The 25,002-nt window shown below is 44.5% G+C and overlaps 1 protein-coding gene across 1 annotated transcript; it reads right to left on the reverse strand.

Moving 5' to 3' along the window:
- Positions 1-1,033: 1,033 nt before the first annotated feature.
- Positions 1,034-12,966, reverse strand: NCL (nucleolin). Its single transcript, XM_079782024.1, has 14 exons — positions 12,775-12,966; positions 11,263-11,376; positions 9,562-10,051; positions 8,983-9,180; positions 8,788-8,874; positions 8,453-8,594; positions 7,755-7,879; positions 6,070-6,193; positions 5,064-5,221; positions 4,508-4,631; positions 3,939-4,072; positions 3,287-3,413; positions 1,600-1,823; positions 1,034-1,498 (listed from the first exon to the last, which is right to left on the reverse strand). Exons 1-14 carry the CDS (start codon positions 12,790-12,792, stop codon positions 1,422-1,424), a joined length of 2,142 nt encoding a protein of 713 aa, XP_079638150.1. The 5' UTR covers positions 12,793-12,966; the 3' UTR covers positions 1,034-1,421.
- Positions 12,967-25,002: the final 12,036 nt, after the last annotated feature.

A 25,002-nucleotide genomic window follows, 5' to 3' on the forward strand; every position in this document is an offset into this window, starting at 1 on the left:
CTGAGGTCCCATGTTCAGTCCCCAGTAGGGGATATGCAGGAGGCAGCCGATCAATGATTCTCTCTCCCTCTAAAATCAATAAAAATAGGTATTTTTAAAATCTCAGCTGTCACCTGGGGCACTTAAAAATTTTTTTTCTTCTCTATTTCAGTGGGAGGGAAACATGAGAATTACCCCTAATCAGTTTGGCTCAGTGGATAGCGCTTCAGCCTGTGGACTGAAAGGTCCCGGGTTTGATTCTGGTCAAGGGCATGTACCTTGGTTGGGGGCACATCCCCAGTGGGAAATGTGCAGGAGGCAGCTGATCAATGTCTCTATCCCTCTCCCTTCCTCTATAAAAAATACTTAAAAAATAAACATGAGAATCATTGATCAGTTGTCTCCTGCATGCCCCCTACTAGAGAGCAAGCCTGCAACTCTGGCATGTGCCCACACCAGGAATTGAACTGTGACATCTGGCTCATAGGTCTATACTTAACCATTGAGCCACATCAGCTGGGCTGGGACACCATCTCATCAGCCTTTAACTTCTAACAAAAGTGTGTATGTGTAACAGGGACAGGGAATGTTTAATAAATCAGTTAGAATGTCTGGGTACTACATAGTGCAAAACCAAAGGCCTTCTTATAGTTCCACCTAAGGTTGCTGGTAGACAAAAAAATGCCAGGCCCATCTATTGGATTGGTAGTTTCCTCCCCAGCCACACAGTCCCCATTGGTCCATCCATCTGTCATGAATTCTATCCGTTAGTCACTGACTATTCCAGAATCCATATTCTCAGTGTGTATCTAAGGAGGCCTAACCACCATCTTCCATGGCTCCTGTTCCTCTTTCCAGAGCACTTGTCAGAACACACTGGACTCCCAAGAAGCCAGAGGAAACTTCCATTTCACCAAACTTTTGGCTAGAGCATTTGAAACCTAAGCACCAAGCATTTCCATCAGGGGGTGGGGGTGGATCTGAAGTGGGTTTACCATGCTCGACCTTCAGCAATATTCCAGGAGAAACACTCTAGGAAGTACAAGTCTGGCACCAGAGTTTAGGACTTTTAATTTGTCCCATAGCTGCTGAAGCAAAATTATGATAAAACATTCTGCTTTCCTTTATACCCCAACACACACAAAAAAAACTATTTGTAGGAAAAAAATGGTTTTGTACACGGGAAGAAACAATATAAATTCAAAACTTACAGATAAGGGTTAGCTCTACCACTCATCTCTTTAAAAAGTTTATACGAATATCCAGTCAAAACCAACAGGGTATCTCCTTTGAAATGTTATCTAAATGGATATCCAAGTAGACCACAGGACTGTATACTGTCTTGGAATGTCCTTAGAAGGCTCTGTCATTGATCAGGTAACAGAGTAAAAACACCAGAGTCCTTTCTTTTTCAAATGGAAGAGGGAAAGACGGGGATAGAACTATTCAAACTTTGTCTTCTTTCCTTGTGGCTTATGGTCTCCTCCTCCTCCTCTGCCTCCTCGGAAGCCTCCTCGACCTGGAGGAAGGGAAGACATTATTAAAGAACAGGTGCAAAGCTGCCAGGTTTCCCTCCCCCAGTGACAGTGACCACTGAATGCAGACCTTGATGCTCCTTACCTCCAAAACCTCCCCGGCCTCTGCCACCAAATCCACCTCGGCCTCCTCTGCCACCACCTCTGCCTCCAAAGCCACCTCTGCCTCCACCACGACCTCCGAAGCCACCTTCACCCTTAGGCTTGGCCCAGTCCAAAGTAACTTTGTTTCCATCAATTTCACCATCTTCCATGGCCTCCTTAGCGGCTTTGGCATCTTCCTCACTGTTGAAGTCTACAAAACCAAACCTAAAATACCAAATGGAATTGTCCATTATAAAGCAAAGATATATGGAATACAGTGGAACCTAGGTTCTCTAATTCATTCTAGAAGGCTCTTCAAAAAGCAAATTGTTCAAAAATGGAATCATTTTTCCCCACTAGAAATGTAAACTGAATCCATTCCAGACTACTAAATGATTCCATTTTAACCTTTCTTATATATAGTACATGTCTAACATATTGTTTAATATATAAACAAACATTTGTCTTCTTACTTTTATGGAACCACCCCTACTAGCTTAATTTACTTAATATATATTTTTATTATTAATGTTAGAGACAAAGGAAGAGGGAGAGAGAGAAACATCAATGATCAGCAAGGATGATCTGGGGATCAAGCCCACAAGCCCAGCTTGTGCCCTGATCAGGAATGGAATCGTGACCTCCTGGTTCATAGGTCGATTCGGCCTTAACTGGCCTTCACTTTCAGCACCCATTCCAGTGGTGCAGCATCTTCTTTCTCAGAAATCATGGCCTCAGCCAGCTGCTTTTCATTTATCCAAATCAACAACAGTTTTTCTATCTCAATTTCCTGTGATCATTGTTTTGCGAACACTTTCACACAGCAACATCAGCACTCGTTTTAAAATTATGCTAATCATCCATTTCACCAGCAAAACACACAAAAATATTCACAGCACAATTTCCTGAGATGCTAACAACTAGAACAGTGGTCGGTCCTCAACCTTCCTAATGCCGCAACCCTTAAATCCAGTTCCTCATGTTGTGGTGACCCCCCAACCATAAAATTATTTTCGTTGCTACTTCATAACTGTAATTTTGCTACTGTTATGAATCATAATGTAAATATCTGATATGCAGGATGATGTCTTAGGCGACCCCTGTGAAAGGGTCGTTCAACCCCCAAAGGGGTTGCGACCCACTGGTTGAGAACCGTAGTTACCAGAAGTTTAGAGGTAAACTGACTTACATTATCTCCTGTTTGTAGTCTGAGAGATGCTTTTTTTCATGCTAATGTATCAGCATGAAAGGGTTATCAGGTCTAGATGAAAGGGTTATCAGGTCTAGAACTGCAGTTTTGTTATTAGAAAAAAATTTTCTGTGAACAAGTTGGTCAAGAACAGAACTGTTTGAGATGGGAGACATTTGAGAACTGAGGTTTGACTGTAAATGCCAAAGTTAACCCCTAGAAAGTAGCCTTGCTCAATTGAGAAAAGACCAAAGTGGTAAGAGTAGCTCTCTCCAAAAGTTGAAACTGGGTTTACCGACAGCTTAAATGCAAAAATGTCTCACAAAACAGCAGCATATACCTCTGAAGACAGGAGGCAAAATAATGCTAGCTCTGTGAATTGTCTCTTCTTCTCGTGCGAATCCATAACTGCCACAGAGCGACAGAAAGGAGCTCAATGAGAAGACACATTGGATGAGAGGTCCCCACTCAGTGGACACTGTACCCTCCTGCACCTTACCCTTTGGAAGAGCCCGTCTCCCGGTCAGTGACTATCCTTGCCCGGACAGAGCCATCAAATGACTCCTTCAATGTCTCTTCCGTAGTCTCCTCAGACAGACCTTTGACAAATAGAGTTTTGGATGGTTCTGGGGAAGAACAAAAAATAACACTTCATTCATAATGATGACATGGACTTATGTAATATTCAGAATAACTACTAGCCAAGAATGCTTGTCATATTGGAACCCTAAAGTGTCTCTATGAGAAAAAGAAGGTTATCTTAGCTAACTAATATTTAATGAAAGCAAAGGGCTTAAATCAACTGCTATCTCAAGTCTACCTTGACCACCAAAGCAGATCTTTTATAGAAATCAGGAGAGCCAATCCAAACAAGTGAGACAGATCTTAAGCAGGTAGCGACAACCACCACACAGGCAGTAAACCATGGGCAGATCTGTTGCTCAGAGATGACATGGCTGGATCAGAACTTGACTATCTAGAGGAATTTTCTTGGATTTCATCAATTATTTCTCAGATAATCGGTCATCATATCCAGTGTCATTTACTCGGCAACAACAGAAAAAAAAGTTCACTTCTAGATCTGACCCAAGTTAAAGCATGGCACTGAGGAGTTATCCCCCAACCACAACACCCTGGTAATTGTAACTTACGGCTTCTTGCATTAGGCGATCCTCTGGGTCCTTGCAATTCAAGTCTGATTGCTCTGCCCTCGATTTCTCTTTTATTACAGGAATTTAAAGCTTCTTTAGCATCTTCAAATGAAGCAAATTCTATAAATGCATACCTGAGGATGAACAGTATTTAGAATACGTTATCAAGCTCATGGCTCCTCTGCAATCACATCTTGATGCCATAAGCCAGGCGTCCTCAAACTACGGCCCGCGGGCCACATGCGGGTGTTTTTGCAGTTTTGTTTTTTTACTTCAAAATAAGATATGCGCAGTGTGCATAGGAATTTGTTCATAGTATTTTTTAAACTATAGTCCGGCCCTCCAACGGTCTGAGGGACAGTGAACTGGCCCCGTTTAAAAAGTTTGAGGACCCCTGCCATAAGCCCTTTCCCCCCCTCAAGCAAATAAATGAGGCTCTTTTTATTTTATACTTATTTATATAGCTAAAAATGATCCAGCTTCTAACAGACAGGGTTAGAGGATTATATCTATTATTCAAGACACTCTTACAGCAATGACTGACAACATAGAGATACAAATTATTATACCCTTTAGATTTGCCATTTTGGTTCTGGGGCACTTTGATAAATGTTGCCTTCTCAAATACTTCCTGAAGAGTTTCTTCTGTTGCACTGTAGGAAAGGTTGCTTAAAACCAGAGTTTTTGATTCACCTACAAATAAAGAGATGCCAAATTAAGACTGTCAAACAGTGGTTTGCAACTTCAGTCATAGCTATATCTTGTTAAGAATTTCTGTGCTTAGGAGAGTTAACATATGAATGTTGATGCAGATAGAATCCTATTCCGAGTGTCTCAATATACTGAGTACCTATAATGCAGTTATGTCTGGCTTCCTTTCATTCCTGTTATTCAAAAGTGTAAGCTGACTACTGATCTATATCTTCCTAGAACAATATTCTAATTTGAAAATGTACATTAAAAATTTGAAAATGTACATTCAAGACACAATTACTATTACAAATATAAGCGTAACTTGCTTAGCTTAACTACATCTACACTCAGTCAACTTATATAAAGTTCAAAAATGCAAAGCATTTCGCTCCATCAATTCTGGAACCCTGTAGGAAGACTATAAATTCTTACCACTCCACGTACTGTTCTTTCCACCTCTATGGTCTTGATTTTGACCTTTCTCTCCAGTATAGTACAGAGAAATGGATCGCCCATCTATTTCTGTTCCTTGCTTTTCTTCCAAGGTTTTCTCTGCATCAGCTTCTGTCTTAAATTCAATATAAGCAATCCTGCAAAAGGGTGTTTTTTAAAAAAGAATTTGCTTGAATTTTAAAACCATATTAATTTTTTAATTATATATTTTTTATCTATTTCAGAGAGGGAGAGGGAGAGGGAGAAACATCAATGATGAGAGAGAATCTGACTGGCCACCTCCTTCACGCCCCACACTGGGGATTGAGCCCGCAACCTGGCTGGCCTCAATCAAACCGTGACCTCCTGGTTTGCCATGAAGGTTGGACAATGACATTAATTTTTAACAAATGTTTTAATCTCAGCAATGACCTTACTTCAGCTGAGTACAACAAAAATGTCCAATTTTACACTAGTTGAAATGTTTGAGGTTTCTGCCATCTTCCACTTTTCAATTAAAACTTTCCTCCCACCCAGGCTGGTGTGGGTTACTGGTTAGTGTCAGACTCACTAACAAAGGCTCAGGGGCACAGCCGGAGGCAACCAGTCTATGTGTCTGTCTCACATCAATGACTCTCTCTTCCATTCTCCGAAAAAGAAAGGGACAAAAATGTCCTCAGGTAAGATTAGCAAAAAACTTTCCTCCCATTAAGTTTGCCAAGTATTCCTAGAAAATGTGTTCACAGTTAAGCCCACCTCATTTCAAAATAATTGCCATTCCTTACAAAGCACACACTATACATTTTGTAATCCTTTTTTCACATTAACTCGTCTTTTAAAATCACTATGAGTTAAGTACATTATCCCGATTGTATGGATAGAAAATCAAGGCACAGGTTATAGATTTGCCCAAATCATATACATAGGAAGTTGGGTCATTCCTTTTATAAATTAGAATCACACTGACTTATAAAACTTGTAACATTTGGATAGACACAAAACATACCCTTTACTTTTTCCATCCTTGCTGACTAATCTGATTTCCATAGCATCTTCAAACACTTCTTTTAATTCGTCCTGAGTAACTTTATAAGGCAGATTTTTTGCCAAAAGTGTTCTTGCATCTCGATCTAGATTTAAAAAAACACAAAATGAATAGGATGGGTTAAAAGACCTTTCTCCTTACCTCCAAGATAATGACCAATAGAAAAGTTCTGTTTAGGAAATAATTTGGGGTCCTATAAATGTACAAGAAAGACACTAATAGTATGGCGATACAGAGGTATCAAGACACAAGCTCCTGTCACACCCGACATCAAACTATGGGCTGGATGGATACTTAGACCTCAACCTAGTAGGTGCTTAGCAGTTTATTTTGTTTCAAAAATATACTATTTTCGCCCTAGATGGTTTGGCTCCATGGATAGAGCATCAGCCAATGGACTGAAGGATCCCAGATTTGATTCCAGTCAAGGACACATGCCGGGTTGCAGGCTCAATCCCCAGTGGGGGGCTTGCAAAAAGGCAGCCGATCCATGATTCTCTCTCATCATTGATGTTTCTCTCTCCACCTTCCTCTCTGAAATCTAAATATATACATATTTTTAAATATATTTTTATTGATTTCAGAGAGGAAGGCAGAGGGAGATGGAAACATCAATGACGAGAGAACCATGGATTGGCTGCTTCCTGTACGCCCCACAGGGGGTATCGAACCGTGACCTCCTGGCTTATAGGCCAATGCTATCCACTGAGCCACACCAGTGGGCAGTTTTTAATTTAAAGTCATGAGCAGCCCTGGCCAGTGTAGCTCAATTGGCTGGGCAAAGGCACAAGCCTGGGTTGTGGGCTTGATCCCCAGTGGCCGATTGATGGATCTCTCTCTCCCCCTTCCTCTCTCAAAATCAATTTAAACATCTTAAAAAAGTCATGAACACACATGAAACATGACAAAGTATATGAAGGATACAAAAAGAATAGTCGGGGATTTGATCTAATTCCAGTGAGGAAAGATCTCCCCATATTAGGGTATGCCTGTACATCTAAACAATTACATATTTTTTAAATACATTTTTATGGATTTCAGAGAGGGAGCTAGATTAGAAACATCAACAATGAGAATCATTGATCAGCTGCCTCCCCCCACGCCCCACAATGGGGTTCAAGCCTGCAACCTGGGCATATATATGCCCCGACCAGGAATGGAACCCTGACCACCTGGTTCCCTGGTTCATAGGTCACTACTCAATGACTGAACCACGACGCTAGGCTATTATATTTCTTTTTAAGATTTTTTAAAATTTAGGAACGGAGGCATCAATTGGCTGCCTCCTGCACACCCCCTACTTGGGGATCAAGCCCCGCAACCTGGGCATGTGTCGTGACTGGGAATTTGAACAGGCAACCTTTCAGTGCACGAGATGATGTTCACAAACTCAGTCACACCGGCCAGAGCTAAACAGTTATTTTTTGTAAGTTAATTATTGCTTGCTGACTCAGGAATTCCTAGCACCAGCAAACACTGCCAGGCACTACTGTAAACATTTAACATTCTAACTTATTTAATCCTCACAACACTGGGGGGGGGGGGGGGGGAGGAAAAAGTAATTATTTAACCTGGCCAATTAGACTAGAAACACATCAATTAAGGAATTACCTATCAGTATCATAATTACCTAAAGCAGTACATACCTTTTTTACTGTCTTTTCCCTTTGGTTTTTCTAGTTTAATTTCATTGCCAAAGACTTTTAAACCAGTGAGTTCTAAGGCTTTTTCCAGGTCCTCAGCAGATTCAAAATCCACATAGCCAAACTTCCTTTAAGGTGATAAGGCAAAGGATAAAAATTACAGGTTTAAAAAAAGCAAGAGCCCCATTTACATGTATACTAGACAATCAGCAACACTAATGCAATGGGGCAAGCAATGATTAAGTTAAAAAGCAGCATACTCTATTAACAAAACTAAGACACTGAAAGCTCAGGATACAGACTGAGGTTTAAGTACCAAGCAAGACCTGATGCAGGTCCATCTCTGAGTTTGTCTTTATTAACTACACTGCTCATAACAGCTAACAAAAGAACCTGTTAAAGCATCAAGGAAGGAGAATCCTGTCTGGTTATTTGGATCTAATAGTTTTACATATTTTTAAGAATAAAAGCTCATAGCTTATTAAAAATTGTTTTGTGCTATATCAAAAGTTAAGGGAGATTATGGAAACTTCAATTGGGGAAGGTCATACAATTTAATAATCAAAGTAATAGTTCATTAATGTCTAAAAACTTTGAAGACGCATTCATGCTTAAGAGTAAAGTACTAATATTCTAAAAAGGGAGGGAAAAAAGCATTAGCGGACCCAGGAATTCGGTTGGCTTAACTTCCCCTTACTTACCTGGACACACCAATTCTGACATCCACAACAGCAAGATCGTTTTTAGCAAAAACATCACTGATACCCGTTTTTAATTCAGGAGCAGACTTGCTAGAGTTCAGGTTTCCAACAAAGAGATTGAAAGCCGTAGTTGGTTCTGTGGCTGCACAAAAAATTAACTCAAATTAATCTGATTTATAAAGTATGGGATGAATTTCATTTCCAGCATAAATTTCTATACTCAGCACATCAGCATACTGCAATGTAACATCAGGTTTCAGTATTAAGTCCCTTTGTGGTTCATCACTTGTGCTATCAGGTGCAAATGCCTCCCCCTCTCCATTCTGACAAGTTACCTTCCACTTTCTGTTTCTTGGCCTCAGGAGCAGCTTTCTGTTTGGCCATTTCCTTCTTTCGTTTTCCAGGTGCTTCTTTGACAGGTTCTGGACAAGATTTCAATCAATCTGTGTTATCCATAAGTAGCCACACATATTCAGTACCTTCTTTAAATAAAACTCACACCAAACCACTTTAGAATCTAGCTCAATTACCTTCCTCCTCCTCTTCATCATCCTCCTCCTCTTCATCATCTTCATCGTCCTCTTCGTCATCTTCATCATCCTCTTCATCATCCTCATCGTCCTCTTCATCTTCATCCTCAGCTGTGCTCTTAGCCTTCACAGGAACAGCTTTTACAGGAACTTTCTTGCCTTTGGCTGGTGCAATCTCCATAGGTTCTTCCTCAGAGTCTGAAAGAAAAGCTACCTAGTCAAAAACTCAAGAGAATTATCCCCAAACCAACATTAGTTCCAGATAAATCTAAAGAAAAAAAATATAATACAGTACTGTGCTTAGTAGTTATAGCAAGAATTAACTGATTACTTGGAAGTGAAACCCTGTATTATGAAAACTACTCATAGAATGTGCTGTTAAACATTTTATCAGGGGCAGGCAATCATTCATGGCTACCATCCTAATACACAACCAGAAGAGAACCCCTGGGAGGATTTTTATCTACCCCCAAGGTGTCATGGAAGGAGTATGTTGGCATGTTGCTCACCCATCCCACAATCTCACCCCTAATGTACCTTGCAAACAAGAGCCCAAAGACTACCAATAGAACACCTTACCATCTTCTTCGTCATCATCCTCATCCTCATCTTCGTCCTCATCTTCGTCATCATCCTCATCATCTGAGGCAGGAGCAGCAGCAGTAGCTTTCATCACTGCTGGCTGAAATTCATCCTCATCTTCATCCTCATCCTCCTCATCGTCGTCATCATCCTCTTCACTGTCGTCATCATCATCCTCATCACTATCTTCCTTCTTGGCATTCTTGCCGTTCTTTGCTCCCTTGACTGGGGTGGCTGCTCCCTTCTTACCAGGGGTTGCTACCAATGCTTTGCCTGGTGTGCCTCCTTTCTTACCAGGTGTAGCTAATGCTTTGGCTGGTGTAACTGCTGCCTTTTTGCCAGGGGTTGGCACAGCCACTGCCTTTTTGCCAGGGGTGACTACTGCTTTCTTGCCTGGTGTGGCAACTGCAATCTTTTTTGTTGGGGAAACCATCACCTTCTTTCCTGGAGTTGTAGCCTTCTTGCCTTTTTTCTGAGGAATGATAACCTGGAAATTAAATAAAATAAACATATATCTATTTTTAAACTGAGTGACCACTGGTTCCCACATAAATGAGTGCTAAATTCTGGCACTACCTCTGGTTCAAGACCACATGCATTAGATCTATACTAGCATGCTGAACTATAGCATCATGTTACATGTCCTTCTCTGTACCTATGAAATCACAATCCTCATTTTCAGGTAAACTATCCAATCATAATGATCCCATAACACTTCAAATACCTCTGGACCCAGACTTGTGAATTTCTGTACCTCATCCTCTAGTAATTGCTTCAGCTTTGGCGAAGCTCTTCATATCACCAAAAAGTGCCCAAATGCAGTCTGAAAATAGACTGTCTGGATCTCATCTGCTACTGTGTGACCCGAGGAAAGATTTTTTACAGCCTCAACTTTTTTTCTCTTCTGACTATGATAACCAATGTTACATGTTGTTTTAAGGATTATGAATTAATTCCTATAACTAAAATCTCTGTTAAGTGTTATTAATTCATTTGAGGAGGTGGTATAAAGTTCACTGAACGCTCAGAATTAGGACCAGAGATAAAATGAGTATCAAATAGGCTGGACAGTCCTTGCAAAATTAATACAGAGTGAGCAGTTAGCTTGATAAAAACATTATCTACATTCAAGTCACACTCAAAGGTACTTTTTGTTGACCACCAGTTTTATCAAGTTATGTGTTAAAATAAAACTTGTAGTAGTCTTTACAGTAAGCAACACTAGCCAGGAGTACCAGAGTATCATTATCAGCACAAAAGGAGGTGGCGTTCCTCACTCCACAACATAAAATTGTGACTAGTATTACAAAACTCATACAAAAAAACAAGAAAGGAAAAAAAGACCTGCTTGGCAGCTAGGAAAGAAATCTGGTAAGGCTAACCTCAGACTTGAATAGAATGCTCAGCACTGCCACACACAAGACAGCTAAGTGTCCAGGCTGTTTCCTCCCCTAGCATGTGCGGCTAGTATGTTGAAATTGGAAATGATTTAATACATCATCACACTAAGCCCTGTAGAGGGCACATGAAGAGGCTCCAGATCTTTTCTCTCAAGCTCATCCAAATACCCTTATGGTATTTTTGACACTCAACCATTACAAAAGGGCATATATGAAGGAATACAATCTTACCTTTGCCAGTATTTTCAGACATACAACATGACTGTATAGGACTCTGCATTAAATTGTACATAATTACCTCTTCTCCACTGCTTTCATCTTCTTCATCTGACATTTCCTCATCTTCACTATCTTCTTCTACCTCCTTTGGAGGAGGAGCCATTTTCTTGGACTCACCTTGATTTTTACCAGCCTAAAACAGACAAGATTATTAGCACATTACACCTCCCACATTTCAGGCCACTACCATTTTGCTCACATTCCTCATAGTACAATGGTCATCTCCCTTTCTCAGAACCCACTTTTCATTCTGTTAAATATTACAAATAACATAAACCAACTTTAGGAAAGAGAGAATTTCAAAGAAATCATCTCCCTCTTCCTGTTTGCCTAAGCACATCCGTTTTAAAATTTATACTTCCAAAATCTACTCTTATATCAGGCACAATTTCTTAATACTCACTAGCCTACAATGGGACCATTTTAATGGCCAATAACTCAAAACCTCACCTGGGGAAAACTACCTTAAAAAACCCTTTGATGGCCCTAACTGGTTTGGCTCAGTGGATAGAGTATTGGCCTGCGGACCAAGAGGTCCCAGGTTCGATTCCAGTAAAGGGCATGTACCTTGGTTGCGGGCACATCCCCAGTAGGAGGTGTGCAGGAGGCAGCTGGTCGATGTTTCTAGCTCTCTATCCCTCTCCCTTCCTCTGTGTAAAAAAATCAATATATTAAAAACAAAAACAAAAAACCTTTGGTGATGGCAATAGGAGGGGAAATATATGGTGACAGGAGATTTGACTGCGTAGTGAACACATGGTGCAATACACAGATCTTGTAACATAGAAATCCACACCTGAAACCTATATGTTCACGTTGACCAATGTCACCCCAATAGTTTAAGAAAAAAAAGCCTTCAGTAAATTCTGGCACCTTATCCCACCACTCCTCTGAAATTAAATTAGGGCAACATTAAAGAAAAATCACCTCTTAAGCTAAGTTTAAGACCATTGGTCTTATAATTTTCCTTTCCCGGGGAAACCCCGCCCCAGGGCCACGTGGGGCCATCTCCACCATGTGCGCACAGCCAGGCACTGAAAGCACGCGGCGGGGCCTCCTTCCGGGGCCCACCTCATATTTAAGATCCTATAGGCCGCGGGCCTCCAAACGAAGAAATCCCGCCGCTCCCCACCTCACGGAACGGTCCCCTCCAGAGATGCCAGGACCCACGCGGCACGGCCCACGTGGCGGGCCGCCCGCCGAGGCACGTGCGTCAGGAGGCGGTGTCCGCTCGCACGGGTCCCAGGAGTTTGGCCTCATCCCTCTACCGAGGGGCAGCGCCCCCTCGGGACTACGCTCACTAGCGAAGTCTTTCCACGCCAAATCGGCAACACCTGCCGAAGCTCTCCACCTCGCCAAAAAGTACCCAAAAAACGCGAGACGTCCGCACTAATCACGCGAGACTTCCCGCAGCATGGCGCCCTCGAATGCGCCTGGGACAGCGCGCAGGCCCTCCTCCTCGCGGCGCCGCGCGCGCGCTCCTCAGAAAATAGGCCTCGGCGTCCGTGATTGCGCGAGGAAGGCCTCTTACCTTTGCGAGCTTCACCATGACGGCGGCTTATGACGGTGGAGTGTGTGGCGGGTGAATGGCGTAGATGTGCCCAAAGGAATCAAACGGCGACGATGGCGGCCGCTGGTACTGAAGAACCGGAGCGCGTACGTCTCGCTACCAGCTAGAGCTCGAGACTGAGGCGAAAGACTGAGCCTGCCCAGTAATCCCCTCTGGAAAGGCGACGACTCTGCCCTCGTGACTCCACTTCAACCAACCAGAGTTTGCGCTCATCCCACAAGCCAATCGCGAATCTCCATCGAGGACGTTGCGAGGCGGAGCCTGGGCAGGAGTGGGCGGGACAAGGCCGCCAGAGGAAAGGGTGGAGATTCCGTTTGGGCGGCCTGGGGGGAGGTTCGCTTTGTGCAAGGCCGACGTTGATTGGGTGGTGGGCGCGCGGTTACTGAAGTGCCCTCCGCGGAGCCTGCGCCTTGGAACGGACATTTTTTGGCGCCGCGTGTGCCGATTTCGGGGGGCTGTGGGAACTGGCCCTTTCCTGCTTCCGATGTGTCCGGATCCTGTCGATTCGGGCAGAGTTTTTCGATATCCCCGTCCCGCACTCCATGCTTAGCTTCTCGGCTGCCATGGAGAAAGGAATTCGCCCATATTTTCTTGATGAGCCCGAGACCTAGGTTCACAACGCCAGAGTGGGAGGCCCACCTTAGCCCGGGTCAGAAAATCCCCCGGTCGCTCTGCAAGGGATTCCTTCCCGGCCACGTGCCTAAAGTTGCCTCCTGAGAGCAGTCAGGGCTAGTGTGGGAGGCAACCAATCGATGTGTCTCTTGCATTGATGTTTCTCTCCCATCCTCTCCCTCCCAACTCCCTGAAAAAAAGAATGGAAAAAATACCTCCAGGTGAGGATTAAAAATAAACATTGGTTCCAAGGTTAATGGAATTGCTGAGAAGCCAAATGGGACCTAAGACACAAGCAGGAAGTTGCTGCCTCCCACAGAGGATCCCTTTCCAGGGACAAGGAAACCGGGCCTCAGGCGGCAGAGTGAAAGGACCTGGCCTTCCTCTCCTGGAGGCAGCCTGAGAACTTCACCTGCCAGCTCAGGGCTCAGCCCTCAGCTCTCAGTGAGGAGAGAAAATCATTGATCGGCTGCATCCTGCATGCTCCCTACTGGGGATCCAGCCTGCAACCCAGGCATGTTCCCTGACCAGGAATTGAACCAGGGACCTCAGGGTGGATGGCACCACCCTTAACCAACTGTGCCAGTGACCAGGGGACCCCTGAGCCTGCTGGAGGAGGGCTGGTCGTGGGCTCAGTTGCTCACCCTCCCTGACTCTCCTGCTGCACCTCCTAGTCCGGGCCCGTGATCAGCTTTCCCTTCTACCTACAGAAGGCTGAGCCCTACCGGAGAGAAATCCTGCTATACACAGGCCGGGGTTTCTAACCATACTGCTCAGCAGCAGCTCAGAAAATCTTCCAGGAGCTTCAAATGGATCTTGCCTCTGGTTTCCATCTCCCCAGCATCTATTCCCTGTCTTCTCTCCAGGGATCCTCACTTCTCCCCCACCCCCCACCCCCATCATTTACCCACTTTCCACTTCACAGGGAAAAAACAGACCTCCCCAGGGTGTCCCCACCTTGGAGTTGCATACAGCCCTGGTCCTTAGCTTTCCCCTCCAGACCCTGAGGAAGCTGGAGTCTCTCTAAAACAATATCCTTTCACTGGGGACAGGGGAGCCTCTCTCCACCTCTCCCTCACCCTCCTTTCCTTCTCTTGTCCTTCACAAGAGCAAGCAGCAGGGAAGAGGAGAAAAGTTGCTGCCAGTCCCTCTCAGGACCCCCAACACCCCCTTGATTGCTAGCCCAAAGGACACTTCTGAACCTTCTCGTTCACCTCTCTGTGGCTTTTTCCTTGACCATGTCCTCCATGGAACCTTTCCCCTGCCTCCTTTCTCTTCCTCCACATTCTTCCTCCTCCCTGTAAGTTCTCTCGTTGGATAATGCTCTTGGCTCTGTGGTCTCAACTCCTTTCTGTATATACCCCTACCTCCTGCCCTCTGCTTGGGGCACCTTCTCTGGCAGCAACTGTGGCTCCACCTCCCAGTGGGGGGCTGCCCCTAACCCCCATGGTGCCCAAATGGTGTTCCTCTCCAGGAACAACTTGCCTCCTGGGATCCAGAAATCTCCCTTTGGTGTTCTATAACTCTTCATATTCAGAATGTCACAAACTGAACCCAGCTTCTTCTTCCACCCCAAACTGCCATTTTTCATACCTCATTAAATGAGACACATTGACCAATTGCCTTTATTCACAGTGCCAAGAACCAGATGTTACCTTAGACCCAACCTCTCCCTCAACTCCCACAGCAGGGGCTTCCCAAGGCCTGGCCTTCAGTTGTCTTTGGGATCCATCCACTGCTCTACCCACTACTTCCATTTAAGCCTTCATCGTTTCCTGCCTGGATCGTTGCAGCAACTCTGAATCAGCCTCCCTGGCACCTGTAGGATAATCCACCACACTGCAGCACACCTGGTTTTATTTTATTTTTTTTTTAATATATTTTACTGATTTTTTACAGAGAGGAAAGAAGAGGGACAGAGAGCTAGAAACATCGATGAGAGAGAAACATCAACCAACTCCCTCTTGCACACCCCCTACCGGGGATGTGCCCGCAACCAATGTACATGCCCTTGACCGGAATCGAACCTCGGACCTTTCAGTCCGCAGACCGACGCTCTATCCACTGAGCCAAACCGGTTTCAGCCACACCTGGTTTTTAAATCAACGGTTATGGGTTATGGGTGAGAATGCTTCTTGAGGTCATGTGGAATTCATCCTCTAACAGCGTCAGCAAATGATTGGTGCTCAATAAATGCTGATTCCATGAAGGATGGCTTAGAGCAGTGGTCAGCAAACTCATTAGTCAACAGAGCCAAATATCAACAGTACAATGATTGAAATTTCTTTTGAGAGCCAAAAACCGATTTCTGCACATGGGCCACGAAGTTTCAATCGCACTGTAAGTGCGCGCCCGCACGTGGTATTTTGTGGAAGAGCCACACTCAAGGGGCCAAAGAGCCGCATGTGGCTCGCGAGCCGCAGTTTGCCGACGACTGGCTTAGAGCTGTTGGAGGAATGTCAGGATAAGCCAGGGAGGTCCCAGGAACTCTGGTGAGTATTCCAGACAGTGTGGGATCACAGATACTCCAGAGAACAGGGCATCTGCTCTAGGTCCTCCAGTCTAACCCCAGCCCATGGCCACCTTGCCTGAGCGGGAGCAGGCTTCCCAGCAAAGGACTGTCTTTCCTGAATCCCCACTGTTCCCCACCTGGGCCTCAGCCTCTGTTCCTGTCCAGTCCTCCAGCTGCCCTACTGTGCAGAGGATTGAAAGAAGGTGAGGTTGAAAGTAGCTGAGGATCTGGACCTCTGCCTTGTAAATTCAGAAACCTGAACTTTTAAAAGATCATTTACACCTCACACCCGTTAGGATAGCTATTATTAAAAAACAAAACAATCCCTAGCCAATTTGGCTCAGTGGATAGAGTGTCAACCTGAGACTGAAGGGTCCCGGGTTCCATTCCAGTCAAGGCACATATCTCGTTTGCAGGCTCCATCCCCAGCCCCAGTGGAGGTGCCTGGAGGAGGCAACCAATCTATGTGTCTCTCCCATCCATGACACTCTCTCTCTGTCTCTCCCCTTCCCTTCCACTCTCTTTAAAAATCAATGGAGGCGACCCAGTAATCCCACTCCTAGGAATATATCCTAAGAAACCAGAAACACCAATAAGAAAGGATATATGCACCCCTATGTTCATAGCAGCACAATTTACAATAGCTAAGATCTGGAAACAGCCTAGGTGCCCATCAGCAGATGACTGGATCAGAAAACTATGGTACATCTACACAATGGAATATTATGCTGCCATAAAAAAGAAGGAATTCTTACCATGGAATTGGAGAACATTATGTTGAGTGAAATAAGCCAGTCAATGAAAGAAAAATACCACATGATCTCACTCATTTATGGATAATAAAGAACATTATAAACTTGAACAAAAAGATAGATACAGAGGCAGTAAAGCATCAAACAGTCTGTCAAATTATAGCAGGAAGGTTAGGGAGAGGTGGGGAAGATAAGAGATCAATCAAAGGACTTGTATGCATGCATATAAACATAACCAATGGACGCAAAACTCTGGGGGGTGAGGGCATGTATGGGAGTGGGGGGGGCAATGGTAAGATATGTACACATATAATACCTTAATAAAAAAAATTGAAAAAAAAATCAATGGAGGCGCCGAAGCTGGTTTGGCTCAGTGGATAGAGCGTCGGCCTGCAAACTAAAGGGTCCCGAGTTCGATTCCGGTCAAGGGCATGTACATTGGTTGCGGGCACATCCCCGGTGGGGGGTGTGTGGAAGGCAGCTGGTCGATGTTTCTCTCTCATCGATGTTTCTAGCTCTCTATCCCTCTCCCTTCCTCTCTGTAAGAAATCAATAAAATATATATATTTTTAAAAATCAATGGAGCCCTAACTGGTTTGGCTCAGTGGATAGAGCGTCAGCCTGCAGACTGAAGGGTCCCAGGTTCAATTCCGGTCAAGGGCATGTACCTTGGTTGCGGGCACATCCCCAGTAGGGGGTGTGCAGGAGGCAACTGATGGATGTTTCTCTCTTATCGATGTTTCTAACTATCCCCCTCCCTTCCTCTCTGTAAAAAATAATAATAATAATAAAATATATTAAACAAAAAAACAAACAAATGCTGGACACTATTTTTAAAAAATCAATGGAAAAATATCCTTGGGTAAAGATTAACAAAACAAAAGAACAAGTGTTGGTGGGGATGTGGAGAAATCAGAATCCTATACTGTGCTAGTAGAAATATAAAACAATGCAGCTGCTTTGGAAAATAGTCTGGCAGCTCCTTAAATGGTTCAACAGTTACCAGATAATCACGCAAATCCACTGCTATGTATATACCCCAAAAATGAAATCATATGTCCATATAAAAATGTGTACATGCCCTAGCTGGTTTGGTTCAGCAGATAGGGCATCAGCCTTTGGACTAAAGGGTCCTGGGTTCAATTCCTGTCAAGGGCACATGCCTGGATTGCGGACTCGATCCCCATTAGGGGGCAAGTAGGAGGCAGCCTATCAATGATTCTCTGTCATCATTGATGTTTCTATCTCTCTCCCTTTCTCTCTGAAATCAATTTTAAAAATATATAAATAGCCCTAACTGGTTTGGCTCAGTGGATAGAGCGTCGGCCTGCGGACTGAGAGATCCCGGGTTCGATTATCGTCAAGGGCATGTACCTTGGTTGCAGGCTCATACCCAGCAGGAGGTGTGCAGGAGGCAACTGATCAATGTTTCTCTCTCATCGATGTTTCTGACTCTCTGTCCCTCTCCCTTTCTCTCTGTAAAAAATCAATAAAAAATATATTTAAAAAAACAAAACAAAACAAGCCATATCCAGTTTGGCTCAGTGGATAGAGTGTCAGCCTGAGACTGAAGGGTCCTGGGTTCGATTCCAGTCAAAGGCACATATCTCGGTTGCAGGCTCCATCCCCGGCCCCAGTGGAGGTGCCTGCAGGAGACAACCAATCTATGTGTCTCTCCCATCCATGTTTCTCTCTCTCTCTCTGTCTCTCCCCCTCCCTTCCACTCTCTTTAAAAATCAATAGAAAAATATATTTGGGTGAGGATTAACAAAACAAACAAAACAAAAGAACAGGTGTTGGTGGGGATGTGGAGAAATCAGAACCCAATACTGTGCTAGTAGAAATATAGAACAGTGCAGCTGCTTTGGAAAAGAGTCTGGCAGCTCCTTAAATGGTTAAACAGAGTTACCAGATAATCCCGCAAATCCACTCCTATGTATATACCCAAGAAAAATGAAATCATATGTTCACATAAAAATGTGTACATGCCCTAGCTGGTTTGGTTCACCAGATAGAGCATTGGCCTGCGGACTGAAGTATCCCGGGTTCAATTCGGGTCAAGGGCACATGCCCGGATTGCAGGCTCGATCCCCAGTAGGGGGCAAGCAGGAGGCAGCCTATCAATGATTCTCTGTCATCATTGATGTTTCTCTCTCTCTTTCCCTTTATCTCTGAAATCAATAAAGAAATATATTTAAAATAAAAATATAAAAATACATATAAATATATGACCTGGTTCATAGGTTGATGCTCAACCACTGAATTGTACACTAAATTGTCAGGCTGAGTTGTACACTTTTGTGGATGAAAAAGGGGTTCTGTGGAAAGTAACCTCACAGGATGGTCTGATCATAAACTCCTATCTGGGCAGCTCATGGTGAGCAGTCACAGCCCAAATCTATAACTTTGTTTTTTAAATATATTTTTTATTGATTTTTTAGAGAGAGGGAAGGGAGAGGGAGAGAGAGCTAGAAACATCAATGATGAGAGAAAATCATTGATCGACTGCTTCCTGCATGCTCCCTGCTGGGGATCCAGCCTGCAACCTGGGCATGTGCTCTGACCAGGAATTGAACCAGGGACCTCAGGGTGGATGACACCACACTTAACCAACTGAGCCACACTGGCCAGGGCAGGCCCACAACTTTTTAGTAAAAGGTTTATCTTGGCCTTAAACAAGCCCTTTCCATTGTTTTTGTGCATCTAGGTTAACATACTTTTGAAATAACCACCCTCAAGAGCACATAATTATTACATAATTATCCTATAATGCAATCCCTGCCTCTCTTTCCCACCTCCATGTAATCTCCCTTATTTTCCCTCCTTAATTTCAAGTACATACAAAATGCTGCTAAACTGTTATTTCTTGGAGCCTTTGAGGTCTTGCTCCCCAGTATGTCATCTGTTTGGCTCAAATAAACTCATAAAACTTCTCCATAGGTTCAGACATTTTTTACGTTGATACTTTAAAAGGGTGACTAAAAAAAAAAAAAAATAGCCCTAGCCGGTTTGGCTCTGTGGATTGAGCTTAGGTCTGCAGACGAAAGGGTTCTGGTTTTGATCCTGATCAAGGGCAAGTACCTTGGTTGCAGGCTCCTCCCCAGCCCAGGCCGCTGGTCCAGGGTTTGTGCAGGAGGCAACCAATCGATGTGTTTCTCTCACACTGATATTTCTCTCTGTCTTTCCCCCTCTCTTCCACTCTCTCTAAAAAAATCAATGGAAAAATATCCTCAGGTAAGGATTTAAAAAAAAAAAAGGTGACTATTATGGCATATGAATGATATCACAATAACAAATTCTATATAAAAATATATGAAGTTCAAGGAGAAATACATGAACCATGACCATTATTTGGAGACCTGCAATGGAAGCTGAATCAGAGGTAGTTTGGCAAACATGGAAGGCCAATTGACTGACTACCTTCACAACATATCCAGAATCCCAACCCTCCTCAGCATCGCCACACTGCCAAGACAGTGAGGTCTGTTCCCAACTTCCCCCCTCTGCTTTCCAGCCTCATGGCTTTCTTTGACATCTCCGGAATCACCCAGGTACACTCACTTCCAATCCAGGTCTCATTTCTCTCATCTGAGGACAAGAGTGTGGCCATTTGATTCCTGTTGCCTCCCATGAGATCAGCAGCAGCTCCAGAGCTCCCCATGGGGAGCTGGGCCTCACCTGCTGCCTGGGAGAGCAGGAGCTCAGCAGATGTTTCTGGAGTGACCTGGAGCCAGGAAGAGACTTATCGAGGAGATGTCATTTAGGTTGAGACCATAAGGGGAGGGGAGAGTGTCCTGGGCAGGCACAGCAGCTTGTACAATGGCCCTGGAAAGAGGGCAGGTGCCCTGTTGAGGACTCAAGGGAGACAGAGGGACTTGAAGACTCTGGATCCATGTCAAGGAAGAAGATCCACAGCAGAGGGAGCTAGAGACCCAGATAGAGGTTTGAAAGACATGCATGAGACACCTTTCAATGCAGCTGCTCAAAACTGTTTACATACTCAAGGGGATTCACTGGCTCCCAGTACTGCAAAGTGCTGGGCACCCTGACTCAGCACATCAGGGCTGGCTTGATCCAGCAGCTCAAAGATATCATCCTAGACTCTATTTTGTGTCTTTCTTCCCCCACTTCTCCATGTCAGCTTCATGCTCAAACCAGCTTTCATCATTGTGGCAAAATGCCTCTCTTGTTGCGGTTCAAGCAATAAACCTCATGTCTATATATCTTAGAGTCAGGAGGGAGCTAGAAATATCCTTCCCAGCTACCCAGCTAAAAAGAAAGTCTACTCCACTGCCCTTGGGTAATAGGCTGACCCTGAAGCCAGGTAATAGGACTGTGCTGATAAGTGTGGGCCTGAGCCACCACCCTGCCCCTAGGCTCAACTGGGTCCGTATTTGGGACAGTGCGTATCCGAGAATAATCAGGGGAGTGGCTAGACAACAGAGAAGGGTCATGTGAGACAACCACAGTAGCCAAAATGCTCAAATTCTTTTTTTTCTAATAAATCTTTATTGTTCAGATAATTACAGTTGTTCCTCTTTTTTCCCCCCATAGCTCCCCTCCTCCTGGTTCCCATCCCACCCTCTGCCCTTACCCCCCTGCCACTGTCCTCATCCATAGGTGTACGATTTTTGTCCAGTCTCTTCCCACACCCCCACACCCCTTTCCCCCCAAGAATTGTCAGTCCACTCCCTTTCTATGCCCCTGATCCTATTATATTCACCAGTTTATTCTGTTCATCAGACTTTTTATTCACTTGATTTTTAGATTCACTTGTTGATAGATATGTATTTGCTGTCACTTTGTTGTTCATAAATTTTTGTCTTTACCTTTTTCTTCTTTTTCCTCTTCTTAAAGAATACCCTTCAGCATTTTATATAATACTGGTTTGGTGGTGATGAAGTATTTTAGCTTTTTCTTGTCTATGAAGCTCTTTATCTGACCTTCAATTCTAAATGATAGAATTTGCTTTGCTGGGTAATCTTGGTTGTAGGTTCTTGCTAATCATCACTTTGAATATTTCTTACCACTCCCTTCTGGCCTGCATAGTTTCTGTTGAGAAATCAGCTGACAGTCATATGGTACTCCCTTGTAGGTAACTAACTGTTTTTCTCTTGCTGCTTTTAAGATTCTCTCTTTGTCTTTTGCTCTTGGCATTTTAATTATGATGTGTCTTGGTGTGGTCCTCTTTGGATTCCTTTTGTTTGGGGTTCTGTGCGCTTCCTGGACTTGTAAGTCTATTTCTTTCACCAGGTAGGGGAAATTTTTTGTCATTATTTTTTCAAATAGGTTTTCAGTATCTAGCTCTCTCTCTTCTTCTGGAACCAACGTAATTCGGATGTTGGTACGCTTGAAGATGTCCCAGAAGCTCCTTACACTATCTTCATATTTTTAGATTCTTTTTGCTTTTCCAGTTAGGTGTTTTTTGCTTCTTTGTATTTCAAATCTTTGACTTAATTCTTGGGATCCTCTAGTCCAGTGGTTGGCAAACTGAAGCTCACGAGGAACATTCGGCTCTTTGGCCTTGAGTGTTCTAATGCCACTTCTTCAAAATAGACTCGCCTAGGCCGAAAACTGACTTCTGCACATGGGCCATGAAGTTTCAATCGCACTGTACGCGCGCCCGCACCGGGTATTTTGTGGAAGAGCCACACTCAAGGGGCCAAAAAGAGACTCATGTGGGTCACAAGCTGTGGTTTGCGGACCACTGCTCCAGTCTACTGTTGGATCTCTGTATATTATTCTTATTTCAGTCAGTGTATGCTTAATTTCTAGTTGGTCCTTTTTCATATCCTAGAGGGTCTCACTAAATTTCTTGGAGGTTTCTAGAAGACTCTTGAGTAACCTTATAACCGTGGTTTTTGAACTCTATATTCAGTCATTTGCTTTCCTCCATTTCTTTCATTTGTGACCTGTTTCTTTGTCTCCGCATTTTGGCTGCTTCCCTGAGTTGATAGAGTGGCTTTGTGTGCTACGTGTCCTATAGGGCCCAGTGGCTCAACCTCCCTTATTACCTGAGGTGGACACTCTTGGTGCACCCCTTTGTGGGCTGTGTGCACAGTCTTGTTGTAGTTAAGCCTTGATTGTTGTCAGTATCACTGGGAGGAATTGACCTCCAGGCTAATTGGCTGTGAGGATCAATTGTGTCTATGATGGGAGAACTTCTGTGCTGGAGACACCCTTATGGGGCAAGGCTTTGGCGCTCACTGAATCTGCACCCCCCGAGTGTGTCTCTTATGGATCTGAAGAATTGTAGTCTCGATGGTCTCTCTCTGACCACTGGGTACACTGGCTCTTGGATCTCTAAGGAGAGAGGCCACCCAGCAGGAGAGATCTGCAGATTCCTCTTCTTTGTTTGAGGTTTAGAGGTGCCCAGATGAGGCCCAGCTATGAAGCAATGTAAGCTGCTGTCGAGCCTTGGGTCTTCTTTTGGAGGCTCAGGGGCTCTTTGACCCAGCTGCAGTATGTTAGGTTTCAGATTGCAAAGGGCCAGGCCATTCATATGCAAAAGCCTCTGTGCACAGCTTGGGTGGGGTTGTAAATTGGGTAGGGCCGGGTCTCAGGAAATCACCAGGGTGGAGCAAACAGCAATGGCTGACCATCAGCCCTGCCTGGAAGAGGTCCCGTGTCTCTGTGTCCTGCGGCACTGTGCAGGAACAATGATTGCTGCAAGCACTTGAGAGAAAGCCACCCTCGAGTTCCGCCCAATGCCAGACAGTCCAGTTTCTCCCCGTATGAGTCTGGGTCCCCTGAGTCTCGCCCGGAACTGGAGTTCAGAGCAGTCGGGAGCTTGTATCTTCCTCCCGATTGAGAAAGACAACAGCTTACTCAGTTGCCAGCCCTTTCCACGCACGTGCCTCCATACCTCTGCACTTCACTTCTGCACCTCCGGACCTCCTCCGAGTCTCAGTGTGCTTTTCTCTTTCCTTCTAGTTGTATAATTTCCACTCAGCCATCCTTCCTGTGGTTCTGGATGATACCTGTTTTGTCTTTTAGTTCTAGTTTTGAAGTGGTTGTGCGAGGCAGCAAGTTCAGGTGTTTACCTATGCCGCCATCTTGGTTTCTCTATCTCTCTGTCTTTTTCCAAAATGCTCAAATTCTTAACCCACCAGTGTGGCTCAGTGTTTGAGCATCTACCCAGGAACCAAGAGGTCACTGGTTCCATGCCAGCTTTTGGGCTTGATCTCCAATAGTGCAGAAGGCAGCCGATCAATGATGCTCTCATCAATGTTTTTGTCTCTCTATCCCTCTCCCTTTCTCTCTCTCTAAAAAACAAAACAAACAAAAAAACACAATAAAAATGTCTTAAAAAAGAAAGCTCAGCCCTAGCTGGTTTGGCTCAGTGGATAGAGCGCTGGCCTGCAGACTGAAGGGTCCCAGGTTTGATTCTGGTCAAGGACACATGCCTGCATTGTGGGCTCGATCCCCAGGAGGGGTCGTGCAGGAGTCAGCTGATCAATGATTCTCTCTCATCATTGATGTTTCAATCTCTCTCTTCCTCTCCCTTCTTCAATAAAAATAAAAATAAAAAAGAAAGCTCAAATTCTTTTTTTAAAAAAAAATATAGTTTTTTTTAAAACTATCTCTTGCATGCCCCCTACTAGAGATCGAGCCGCAACCCAGGCATGTGCCCTGGCGGAGAATCCAGCTATGATCTCCTGGTTCATAGGTCAAGTCTCACTACACTGGCTGGGTCAAAAAGCTCAAATTCTTAATTTCATTTTCTCATCTATATGGGGGTATCATCTTTACTTTGAGGGATTGTAAAGAACAGACAAGTAAGTGTCTGAGGTGACCTCAGACAGAATACCCTGTCCTGGGAAGGAGGGGGTGGGAGTGGGGGTGCTGATTCCCCTTCAGTGAAAGGAAAGTCTGAGTGACCTGGCCATCACTATGCCAATTTTACTGCTTGCTCAAGGTCCTTCTTGCTGAAGAGAGGTGCAGTGGCCCTGGTTGGCCAGCAGGTGGCAGCGCTGAAGCGAGCCCTAGTTCCGGTGCAGCTCCAGAGCCTGCGCTGGGTGAAGGCTGCTGGGCCTCTCCAGGCTCAGCGCCAGTGCTTTCTTCAGAACCTGAACTCTAAGGTGCCCGCAGGGATGGCTTCGTGGGCATGTGACTCACACTTGGAAGGGCCCTGGGACTGATTTAAACCATATGGTTTCATATGTTTGAAACCATAACAGTGTTGCACAGGAGCCCTGAATTTTCATTTTGCACTAGTCCCCCAAATTATGGTGCAGGTGGCAGGGCTGGTCCTGCCTCAGGATCCCCATCACTATTTCCCACAAATGTGCTGAACCTTCTTCCCTTTGTTGG

Source organism: Cnephaeus nilssonii (assembly GCF_951640355.1).
Source record: "Cnephaeus nilssonii genome assembly, chromosome: 10".
Classification (NCBI taxonomy): Eukaryota; Metazoa; Chordata; class Mammalia; order Chiroptera; family Vespertilionidae; genus Cnephaeus; species Cnephaeus nilssonii.

Coding starts and splice junctions, on each gene's coding strand:
- NCL (XM_079782024.1), bottom strand. Junction 10,052..11,262: donor ATGAAAGCAGTGGAGAAGAG/GTAATTATGTAC, acceptor TTTAATTTCCAG/GTTATCATTCCTCAGAAAAA. Junction 3,414..3,938: donor ATCGCCTAATGCAAGAAGCC/GTAAGTTACAAT, acceptor GTTCTTCCCCAG/AACCATCCAAAACTCTATTT.